The sequence below is a fragment of the Nicotiana sylvestris genome, chromosome 9 (genome assembly GCF_000393655.2).
Source record: "Nicotiana sylvestris chromosome 9, ASM39365v2, whole genome shotgun sequence".
Taxonomy (NCBI): Eukaryota; Viridiplantae; Streptophyta; class Magnoliopsida; order Solanales; family Solanaceae; genus Nicotiana; species Nicotiana sylvestris.
In genome coordinates, this window is record NC_091065.1 from 157,169,983 (window position 1) to 157,182,278 (window position 12,296).

At 42.0% G+C, this 12,296-nt stretch overlaps 1 protein-coding gene across 1 annotated transcript; it reads left to right on the forward strand.

Moving 5' to 3' along the window:
* Window positions 1-9,432: 9,432 nt before the first annotated feature.
* On the forward strand, window positions 9,433-9,915 carry LOC138878474 (uncharacterized). The gene has a single exon (XM_070158156.1). The coding sequence runs from the start codon at window positions 9,433-9,435 to the stop codon at window positions 9,913-9,915; it is 483 nt and encodes a 160-aa protein (XP_070014257.1).
* Window positions 9,916-12,296: the final 2,381 nt, after the last annotated feature.

Here is a 12,296-nt window from a genome sequence, read left to right on the forward strand (position 1 = left end):
ACGAGCGTGGGGTCGTGCACCATTGGGGATTGTGACTTAGTCCATCCCGTATGACTGTTTTACTGCGTATTTGATTAAAAACCATTTGCTATCATCATGTTTTGGGCTGAATGCCATAATTGGGCCTCGTGCTAACTATTTGAACCCTTAGGGAATTTTTACTGCTATTTCCTCACTGTTTGATTTCATAACTCAGTCATGCTATATTATACTATTTTCATAACTCAGTCATGTTTACTCTATTTTAACACTTTAAATGATTTTTTGGGCTGAACATCATATTTTATTGTGCCCGAGAGGCTTTTAGAGATTTCTGACTGAGTAGGGCCGATGGCCTGTGTTGTGAGGATTATTATGTGATCGGGCTGCACGCCGCAGCAGTGTTGCACAGATTATGATTATGAGATCGAGGGCCTGAGTTGTACGCCACAAAATGGCTTGATATGAGGCCGAGAGCCTATTTGATTTTGCCATGAGATAACTTGATATTGCGCTTGAGCCGTAAGGGGACCCTCCCGGAGTCTGTACACCCCTAGTGAGCGTGGGTACCTAGTGTGATATGTAATATAGCCCGAGGGGCTGGTGTTGTTCCATGTTATTGCCCCAGGGGCTAATTTTGTTGATATTGTGTCTGAGGGACTGATTTTATGTGTTTATCTTTTCTTGCTGCTTTTCATTTACTTGTTTCACTGTTAAAAAAGTGTTTTAAGGAAGCTTATACTGAACTAAAGTGTTTTTATAAGATTTCATTGTTTTATTGCATTGTATTAGTTTTACACTGCCTTTTTGTAGCATTTTGCTGTGTTTTACGTGTTTTCTTATCGCTCAATCTTCATTTATTTTTATTACTCACTGAGTTAGAGTACTCACTTTACTCCCTGCACCCTGTGTGCAGATTCAGGAGCTTCGAGTCCCGCCAGTGAGGGTTGATTGCTCCCAACAGGCTATTCGGAGTCCACTAGGTAGCTGTTTGGCGTTCGCAGCCCAGTGTTTCTCCCTCCTATCTTACTTTCTATTTTCTAGTTTTGTAATAGACTGTATAAACTCTTTCAGACACTTAAACACATGTTTAGATGCTCATGGCTGGTGATACCCTGATGTCGGGCTGTGTTGGTTTCCGCAAATTGTACTAGTTCACTTTTATTTTGGGATTATTAGCATATTAATGACTTAAATTGTGTTATTATAATTGTTTAAAATGAATTGGGTGTTGTGTCGGCTTTCCTTGTTTTTACGAGAGGCGCCATCACGACCGGGTCTGGGTGTAGGGCCCTGACAACTTGACTGTTACGGGGGTGACTGCGAGATTTGCAGATGATTTGAAGTACTAGATGGTCTGTGTTGCACGAGCTTATGAAGGATTGAGTTTAATATCACTATGTATTATGGCAGTAATAGAGTATGTGCATTCTGAGTAATTGTGTGTTTTGATCAATGGCTTTGAGCAAAGTGGGGGAGTCTGCTATTGATTAGTTGATTGTACGATTATGTGCTATGTTGGTTCCAGTTTGAGGCCTACTAGTGAATCAGTTATGGCTTACGAAGGTTGAAACCGAGGATGGCTCGAGTAAAGGAAATTTCAATAAAGGTTATGTTATGCTTTATGGTTGTGTAAGAGAATCGCAAAATGACTTGAGTTGTTATTGTTAAAGGATGTACAGTGCATAGAACAGGAAGTTGCTTGGATACATTAAGATGAGGTTACATTCTGCGGTGTCAGAGTGCTAATGAAGCACAGGTCGTCCGGTTCGATTGATCGGTCTAATTGTTGTTTGAGTAGTGTGGATGACTCTCGAGAATGGACCTAATGGGTTCAAAATTTTACATGTAATAATTGGAGATTTTCATGTTGTATATTTGGCTAGAAACTGAGGTTTATATTGGAGGGTGTCAATACTCGTGGTATTTCTATATCATTATAGATTCCACACATCTTTATACAGAAGGTGAAGGTAATGGCTTTAGATCCGAAGGAAGTCTCTTCAAGGAAAGTAGTGCGAATGTGGTGCTTTTGGGGATATTTGAAAGAGTAATCAGCGGCTTATGGAAAGTAGGACAGTGTGTCTTTATACTTGGGTCTCGTGTGGCGAATCTGGATCAAGGATTGTGGTTTTTAAGAGGGGGAGGTTGTAACGACCCGGCCGGTCGTTTGGAATATTACAGTCCATTTTCCCCCATTTACTACTAAATTCATGCTTTACAGTTGTTATATAACTTGTCGGGGTAATTGGTTCGGGTCCGATGAGGTTTTGAAATGAATTGAGACACTTAGTCTTCAAGAAGAAAGCTTAAGTTGAATAAATTGACCGGAAGGTGAAATATGTGTAAATGACCCCGGAATGGATTTTTGATGATTCCAATAGCTCTGTATGGTGATTTTGGGCTTAGGAGTGTGTCCAGATATTTATTACGAGGTCTGTAGCTAAAATAGGCTTGAAATGGCGAAAATAAGAAATTTAAGTTTGGAAGTTTGACCGGGGGGTTGACTTTTTGATATCGGGGTCGGAATCCAAATCTGAAAATTTTCATAGCTTCATTATGTCATTTATGACTTATGTGCAAAATTTGAAGTTAATCGGACTTAATTTGATAGGTTTTTGCATCGAATATAGAAGTTGGATGTTCTTAGTTTCATTAGGCTTGAATTGGGGTGTGATTCACGGTTTTAGCATTATTTGATGCGATTTGAGGTTTCGACTAAGTTCATATCATGTTTTAGGACTGGTTGAAGCATTTTGTTGAAGTCCCGAGGGCCTCGGGTGGATTTCGGAAAGTTAACAAATATAAAAAGGCTACTGAATGTTCTCTTTGGACAACTACTGATTTTTTTACATCACATAAACAATACCCCGTGAATAGTCCCGAAATTTTTTGGAAAGATTTAATTCCAACAGTCCGGGTTTTGGGTCATTTTTTTGACTTCAAAACTCGAATTTTGGCAATTTTGAGCGAGAAATCACGGGAATTCTTGATATATGTCCTTGTGATCATCGTTAGTCAATATTATTGAATTATTATTGAATATCCCGGCTAGATTACATCTTTTTGAGGTGTAAATCGGGAATTTTGGCCTAGGGATTTGAAAATGAGATTTAATGATTTGGAGGCCGAATTGTTGTCGGATTTTGGTAAAATTTGTATGGTTGGACGCGTGGTTGGATGAGGGGTTCATATTTCGTGGTTTTTTGTCGGGTTTCGAGATGTGGGCTCCGCAGGCAAATTTTTAGTGCAATTTCGGATTTTTAATGGAAAATGTAGAATTCCATGTGGAATTAATTCCTATATTTTTGATTGACTGAATCGAATTATTGTGCTAGATTCGAGGCATTCGGAGGTCAATTTGAGAGGCAAAGGCATTTCAGAGTAGGATTTTGCTCGGATTGAGGTAAGTAACGGTTATAAATCTGGTCCTAAAGGTATGAAACCCCGGACATTTTGTCGTATGACTATTTTTGAGGTGACACACATGCTAGGTGACAGGCGTGTGGGCGTGCACCGTAGGGATTGTGACTTGGTCGGTCCCGTGAGAATGTGGAATCAATTGGCCTATTGTTTAATACATGTTCCCTCTGTTTTCATGGAAATGGACTGTACTTCACGTTAGAAACCATGTTTAGGCCTTACATGATCACTGTTGAGACCTGCGAGGCTATGTACTTGCTGAGTTAGCTGCTAATTGCTGTTTTGTACTCAGTCATAGCTTTTCTTGCTTATTATGCCTCAGTCTCTTGCTGTTCATTGTTGATACATGACATTACTTATGTTTGGGCTATTTATATGATTTTTGAGAGCCCAAGTAACTGGAGAGGTTTATGACTGAGTGAGGCCAAGGGCCTGCATTTGTAAGGATATTTATGGGATCGGGCTGTACGCCGTAGCATGTTGTTACTGATTCATGATTGTTATGAGGCCGAGAGCCTGATTTATTTATGCCATGAGGTGTCTTGTTATAGAGCTTGGGCTGTAGGAGCCCCTCCGGAGTCTGTGTACCCCAGTGAGCATAGGTACCTACTGAGTGCGAGTGCCGAGCGATTGGGAGGAATGAGTGACTGTGAGGAATGAGTGATTGTGAGGTTGGAGTGAATGGGAGGACAGAGTGACTGTTATTCTGAGAGAAAGCATTGGCTACATTATTGTTGCATCGTAGCTGCCATATATCACTGTTTTGAAAATTATTGAAAGATATTATATACTACTCAGTCAAATTTGATATGAAATTACTATTTGGGCCTAAATTACTACAATTGAAAATATGCCTAATCCTATTCGAAAGTTATTGAGATAACTTTATTATATAGCCCGTCACTACTTCTCAGTTCCTTATTTATTTATTTATGTTACTTACTGAGTTGGTGTACTCACGTTACCCCTTGTACCTCGTGTACAGATACAGGAACTTCTGGTCACGGTGGTTGTTGATCGAGGAGTCAGACTCAGGAGACTATTGAGGTAGCTGCACATCGTTCGGTTACCTTGACTCTCCTTTCCTTTCATGTTGTACTGTTCTATATTTTAGATAGTGTTTTATCAGTCAGATGTTGTTATCGATTAGATGCTCATGCACTCAGTGACACCGGGTTTTGGGGATGGATTGTTTAGTACTTTTGGAATTATATTCTATTTTAAAAGGTTTTATTTAATATTAACTACTTCCACCTTTATTTAAAATTTCTACTGTGTTGAGATATTGAGTTGAGGCTTGCCTAATACTACGATAGGCGCCATCACAACATGTGAGATTTTGGGTCCTGACAAGTTGGTATCAGAGCCTAGGTTACATAGGTCTCACGAGTCATGAGAAAGTTTAGTAGAGTCTTGCGGATCGGTACAGAGACGTCTATACTTATCTTCGAGAGGCTACAGAACCCTTAGGAACATTTCACTTTTTTGTATTCTATCATGCGAACTTGTTGATTCCGGAAACTATTTTTTTATTATTATTCCATTCTCTCATAGATGGTGAGGACACGTACTTCCGGATCAGACGGCCAGCCACCAGTACCACCAGTCGGTGTCACGAGAGGCTAGGGCCGTGGTAGAGGTCGAGGTGTGGCTCGTTCAGCAGTTGGAGTAGCACCTGTAGTACTACCAGTTTCTCCAGCTCAGGAGCAGATTCCAGATATGGCTATCCGACAGAGCCAGCTCAGGCACCAGCTGTGCCTATTGTGATTCCAGGCCTTCAGAAGACTTTGGCCCAGATACTGAATGTTTGCACTGGTTTTCCCAGCTGGTTTCGGCTTAGGCCGCACCTGCCATTTCTCAGGCCGGGGGAGGTACTCATACCCCTATTTCCCGTACTCCAGATCAGGTGGTGCAGGGACTGCAGACACCGGGGGTACCACAAGCCCAACTAGTTCCAGCTGTTCAGGACTCTATGGTTCCGGCCATGCCTGATGACGAGCAGCGTAGATTGGAGAGGTTTGGTAGACTTCAGCCTCCAACTTTTAGCGGTGCAGAGGGCGAGGTGTCAGAGGATTATTCGTACAATAGGTATTTTGGAGACCAGTGGGGTCTCGTTCACTACTTTCCAGTTCTCTGGAGCTGCCTTCAGTTGGTGGGAGGCTTATGAGAGGCGTAGGCCGGTTGGTGCAGTGCCCCTTATATGGCAGCAGTTCTCCATTATCTTCCTGGAGAATTATGTACGGCAGACCCACAGAGAGGAGTTGCACAAACAATTCGAGTAGTTGCGTTAGGATAATATGACTATGACACAATATGAGATGAGATTTTCTGAGTTAGCCTGTCATGCTGTTTGGTTGGTTCCCATAGATAGAGAGAGGATTAGGAGGTTCGTTGATGGCCTCGCATATCATCTGCGAATTCTTATGACTAGAGAGAGGGTGACTGGCGCTTCTTTTGAGGAGGTTGTTGACATTTATTGGGATATAGAGTCGGTCCGTCGCCAGGAGCGAGTAGAGAGGGAGGCCAAGAGGCCTTATAGATCCAATAGTTTTGGTGGTGTTCCTTCTGGAGGTAAGTCTCACCACAGCAGGGGTCGCCATTTTAGACATGCTCAGAAGGCTCATCTAGCTCATCGTGGTGCATCATCTAGCCATGGTTTTCATACTTCTCAGTAGGGTCACTCGTCTCTCAGTGCTCTTTCAGCTTAGAGTCTGTCACGTGCTCCATCGGTTCAGGGCTCATCTATGGCAGTTTCTTCTACTAGTTATTCTAGTGCTCGAGTTCTCCTCAGTCCCTACAACCAATATCGGGGAGTTTCTTTGAGTGCGGAGAGTTTGAATATATGTGGAGGAAGTGTCCTCAACACCAGGGAGGTCCAGTGTAGTAGAGGAGTCAGACTATGACTCCAGCACCAGTTGCTTCACCACCCGCCCAGCAAGCTCGGGGTGGAGCCCAGTCAGCTAGAGGTCGCTCTAGAGGGGGAGGCCGATAAGATGACGGTCATGCCCGATTCTATGCCCTTCTTGCCAGACTAGATGCCATTGTTTTAGATGCAGTGATCACAGGTATTGTCTCAGTATGCCACATGGAAGCTTCTATATTATTTGACCCTGGTTCCATATACTCATATGTTTCATCATATTTTGCTCGTTATCTGGATATGCCCGTGAGTCCTTAACTTTATCTGTTCGTGTATCTACACCGGTGGGCGATACTATTATTATGGACCATATGTATCGGTCATGTGTGGTAACTGTTGGGGAACTGGAGACCAAAGTCAATCTCCTATTGCTCAGTATGGTTGATTTCGATGTGATTTTGGGTATGGATTGGTTGTCTCCATGTCATGCTATCCTGGACTGTCACGCAAAAACTGTGAAACTGGATATGCCAGGATTTCCCAAGGTCGAGTGGAAAGGTTCTCTAGAATATGTTCCCAGTAGAGTAATTTCTTACTTAAAGGTCCATCGAATGGTTGGGAAGGGGTATCTATTATATTTGAGTAAGAGATGTTGATGTAGACACTCCTACTATTGATTCTGTACCGATAGTGCAAGACTTCCAGATGTGTTTCCTATAGATTTGCCGGGTATGCCACCAGACAGAGATATTGATTTCGGTATTGATTTGGTACTGGGCACTCAGCCCATTTCTATTCCACCATATCGGATGTCCCTAGCAGAATTGAAAGAATTAAAGGAGCAATTGCAAGAGCTGCTTATCAAAGGCTTCATTCGGTCTAGTGTATCACCGTGGGGTGCTCTAGTCTTGTTTGTGAAGAAGAAAGATGGATCCATGCGCATGTGTATTGTTTATCAACAATTGAACAAGGTTACAATGAAGAACAAGTACCCATTGCCTCATATTGATGACCTATTTGATCAGCTATAGGGTGCCAAGGTATTTTCAAAAATTGATTTGCGGTCTGGCTATCACCAGTTGAAAATTTGGGATTTCCATATTCTAAAGATGTCATTCAAGACCCGTTATAGTCACTATGAATTTCTTGTAATGTCTTTTGGGTTGACTAACGCCCCAGCAACATTTATGCACTTAATGAATAGTGTATTCCAGCTGTATCTTGATTCATTTGTCGTGGTATTTATTGATGATATCCTGGTGTACTCACGTAGCCAGGAGCAGCATGCGCAACACTTGAGTATTGTATTACATAGGCTGAGGGAGGAGAAACTTTATGCCAAATTGTCTAAGTGTGAGTTCTGGCTTAGTTCTGTGGCATTCTTGGGAGGCATAATGTCCAGTGAAGGAATCAAGGTGGATCTGAAGAAGATAGAAGCAGTTCAGAGTTGGCCCAGGCCATCCTCAACTACAGAGATTCGGAGTTTTCTTGGCTTGGTAGATTATTATCACCGATTTGTACAAGGTTTCTCTTCTATTACTGCACCATTGACCAGGTTGACCTAGAAGGGTGCTCCGTTCAGATGGTCCGAGGAGTGTGAGGAGAGCTTCCAAAAGCTCAAGACAACTTTGACTACTGCTCCAGTATTAGTTTTGCCTACAGGTACCGGTTCTTATACTATGTAGTGTGATGCATCGCGTATTGGTCTCGGCGCGGTGTTAATGTAAGGCGGTAGGGTGATTGCCTACTCCTCCAAACAACTGAAGGTACATGAGAAGAATTATCCTGTGCACGACCTTGAATTGGTAGCTATTATTCATGCCTTGAAGATTTGGCGGCATTATTTGTACGGTGTCCATTGTGAGGTCTATACTGACCATCGGAGTCTACAACATCTATTCAAACAGAAGGATCTTAATTTGCGATCGCGGAGGTGGTTAGAGTTACATAAAGATTATGATATCACCATTCTGTATTATCCAGGGAAGGCCAATGTGGTGGCCGATGCATTGAGTCGAAAGGCAGAGAGTTTGGGTAGTTTAGCATATCTACCGGTAGCAGAGAGGCCATTAGCATTGGAGGTTCAAGCCTTGGCCAATCAGTTTGTGAGATTAGATATTTCGGAGCCCAGTCGGGTTCTAGCTTGTGTGGTTTCTCGGTCTTCTTTATATGACCGCATTAGAGAGCGCCAGTATGTTGACCCACATTTACTTGTCTTAAAGGACACAGTTTAGCACGGTAATGCCAAAGATGTTACTGTCGCAGATGATGGGGTATTAAGGATGCAAGGTCGAATTTGTATGCCAAATATAGATGGGTTACGTGAATGGATTCTTGAAGAAGCCCACAGTTCGCAGTATTCTATTCATCCGGGTGCCACAAAGATGTATCAGGATTTGAGGTAGCACTATTGGTGGAGAAAAATGAAGAAAGACATAATTGGGTTTGTAGTTCGGTGTTTAAATTGTCAGCAGGTAAAGTATGAGCATCAGAGACTTGGCGGATTACTTCAGAGACTTGATATTCCGGAGTGGAAGTGGGAGCGTATTACCATGGACTTTGTAGTGGGGCTTCCATGGACTTCAAAGAAATTTGATGCCATTTGGGTGATTGTGGATAGGTTGACCATGTCCGCACATTTTATTCCAGTTGGCACTACATATTCTTCGAAGCGGTTAGTAGGGATCTTTATCCGCGAGATTGTTCGCCTTCATGGGGTGCCAATGTCCATTTATTCAGATAGGGGCACACAGTTTACATCATAGTTTTGGAGGGAAATGCAACGAGAGTTAGGTACACAGGTACAACTGAGTACAACATTTCACCCTCAGATGGACGGACAGTCCGAGCGCACTATTCAGATATTGGAGGATATGTTACACATGTGTGTTATTGATTTTGGGGGTTCTTGGGATCAGTTCCTACCGCTAGCGGAGTTTGCTTATAATAATAGCTACCAGTCGAGCATTCAGATGGCTCCGTATAAGGCTTTATATGGGAGATGGTGATGGTCTCCAGTGGGTTGGTTTGAGCCAGGTGAGGCAAGGCTATGGGGTACTGACTTGGTTCAGGATGCCTTGGACAAGGCAAAATTGATTCAGGAGCGGCTTCGCACGACACAGTCTAGACAAAAGAGTTATGCCGACAGGAAGGCCCGCGATGTGTCGTACATGGTTGGGGAGAAGGTTCTGCTAAAGGTTTCACCTATGAAGGGCGTTATGAGATTCGGGAAGAAGGGCAAGTTGAGTCCTAGGTATAATGGACCTTTTGAAATACTTAAAAGGATCGGAGAGGTGACCTATGAACTTGCTTTTCCACCTAGCCTATCGGGTGTTCATCCAGTGTTTCATGTATCTATGCTCCGAAAGTATATTAGGGAACCGTCCCATGTTTTGGATTTCAGTACAGTTCAGTTGGATGGTAATTTGACTTATGATGTAGAGCCAGTGGCAATTTTAGATCGGCAAGTTCAAAAGTTGAGGTTAAAGAACATAGCTTCAGTGAAAGTGCGGTGGAGAAACCAGCTAGTCGGAGAAGCTACTTGGGATTCTGAACAAGAGATGCAGACAAAATATCCATACCTATTTGAGACCCCAGGTATTTTTCTAAACCCGTTCGACGACGAACGTTTGTTTAAGAGGGGGAGGATGTAATGACCCGGCCAATCGTTTTGAATATTACAGTCCATTTTCCCTATTTACTGCTAAATCCTTGCTTTACAGCTGTTATATAACTTGTCGGGGTAATTGGTTCGAGTCCGGTGAGGTTTTGAAATGAATTGCGACACATAGTCTTCAAGAAGAAAGATTAAGTTGAATTAATTGACCGGAAGGTGAAATATATGTAAATGACCCCGGAATGGATTTTTGATGATTCCAATAGCTCCGTATGGTAATTTTGGGCTTAGGAGTTTGTCCGGATATTTATTATGAGGTCCGTAGCTAAAATAGGCTTGAAATGGCGAAAATAAGAAATTTAAGTTTAGAAGTTTGACCGGGGGGTTGACTTTTTGATATCAGGGTTGGAATCCAGTTCTGAAAATTTTCATAGCTTCGTTATGTCATTATGACGTGTGTGCAAAATTTGAAGTCAATCGAACTTGATTTATAGGTTTTTGCATCGAATATAGAAGTTGGACGTTCTTAGTTTTATTAGGCTTGAATTGGGGGGTGATTCACGGTTTTAGCATTATTTGATGCGATTTGAGGTTTCGACTAAGTTCATATCATGTTTTAGGACTAGTTGAAGCATTTTATTGAAGTCCCGATGGCCTCGGGTGGATTTTGGAAGGTTAACAGATATAAAAAGGCTGCTAAATGTTCTCTTTGGACCTCTGCTGATTTTTCACACCATATAAACAATTCCCCGTGAACAGTCCCGAAATTTTCTGGACAGATTTAATTCCAGCAGTCCGGGTTTTGGGTCATTTTTTGACTTCAAAGCTCGAATTTTTGCAATTTTGAGCGAGAAATCACGGGAATTCTTGAGGTAAGTCCCTTGTGATCATTGTTAGTCAATATTATTGAATTATTATTGAATATCCTGGCTAGATTACGTGTTTTTGAGGTGTAAATCAGGAATTTGGGCCTAGGGATTTGAAAATGAGATTAATGATTTGGAGGCTGAATTGTTGTCGGATTTTGGTAAAATTTGTATAGTTGGACTCGTGGTTGGATGGGGGTTCAAAATACGTGGGCCCCACGGGCGAATTTTTAGTGTAATTTCGGATTTTTAATGGAAAATGTAGAATTCCATGTTGAATTAATTCCTATATTTTTTATTGACTGAATCGAAATATTGTGGCTAGATTCGAGGCATTCAGAGATCGATTTGAGAGGCAAAGGCATTTCAGAGTAGGATTTTCCTCGGATTGAGGTAAGTAACAGTTATAAATCTGGTCCTGAGGGTATGAAACCCCATACATTTTGTTGTATGACTATTTTTGAGGTGACGCACATGGTAGGTGACGGGCAAATGGGTGTGCACTATAGGGATTGTGACTTGGTCCGTCTCGTGAGGCTGTGGAATCAATTGGCCTATTGTTTAATACATGTTCCCTCTGTTTTCATGGAAATGGACTGTACTTCATGTTAGAAACCATTTTAGGCCTTTTGTGATCACTGTTGAGACCTGCGAGGCCGTGTACTTGCTGAATTTGCTGCTAATTATTGTTTTGTACTTAGTCATAGCTTTTCTTGCTTATAATGCCTCAGTCTCTTGTTGTTCATTGTTGATACATGACATTACTTCTGTTTGGGCTGTTTATATGGTTTTTGAGAGCCCGAGTAACTGGACAGGTTTATGACTGAGTGAGGTCGAGGGCCTACTTTTGTGAGGATATTTGTGGGATCAAGCTACACACCACAACATGTTGTTACTGATTCATGATTGTTATGAGACCGAGGGCCTTATTTATTTATACCACGAGGTGGCTTGTTATAGCGCTTGAGCTGTAGGAGCCCCTCTGGAGCTTGTACACCCCCAGTGAGTGCAGGTACCTACTGAGTGCGAGTGTTGAGTGTGAGTGCCGAATGCCGAGCGATTGGGAGGAATGAGTGATTGTGAGGTTGGAGTAAATGGGAGGAATGAGTGACTGTGAGGAATGAGTGATTGTGAGGTTGGAATAAATGGGAGGACAAAGTGACTGTTATTCTGAGAGAAAGCATTGGCTACATTATTGTTGCATCGTAGCTGCCATATATCACTGTTTTGAAAATTATTGAAGGATATTATAAACTGCTCAGTCAAATTTGATATGAAATTACTGTTTGGGCCTAAATTACTACAATTGAAAGTATGCCTAATCCTATTTGAAAGTTATTGAGATAACTCTATTGTATAGCCCATCGCTACTTCTTAGTTCCTTATTTATTTCTGTTACTTACTGAGTTGGTGTACTCACGTTACCCCATGTACCTCGTGTACAGATCCTGACACTTCTGGTCACGGTGGTTGTTGATTGAGTAGTCATACTTAGGAGATTATTGAGGTAGCTGCACATCATTCGTTGACCTTGATCCTCCTTTCCTTTCAT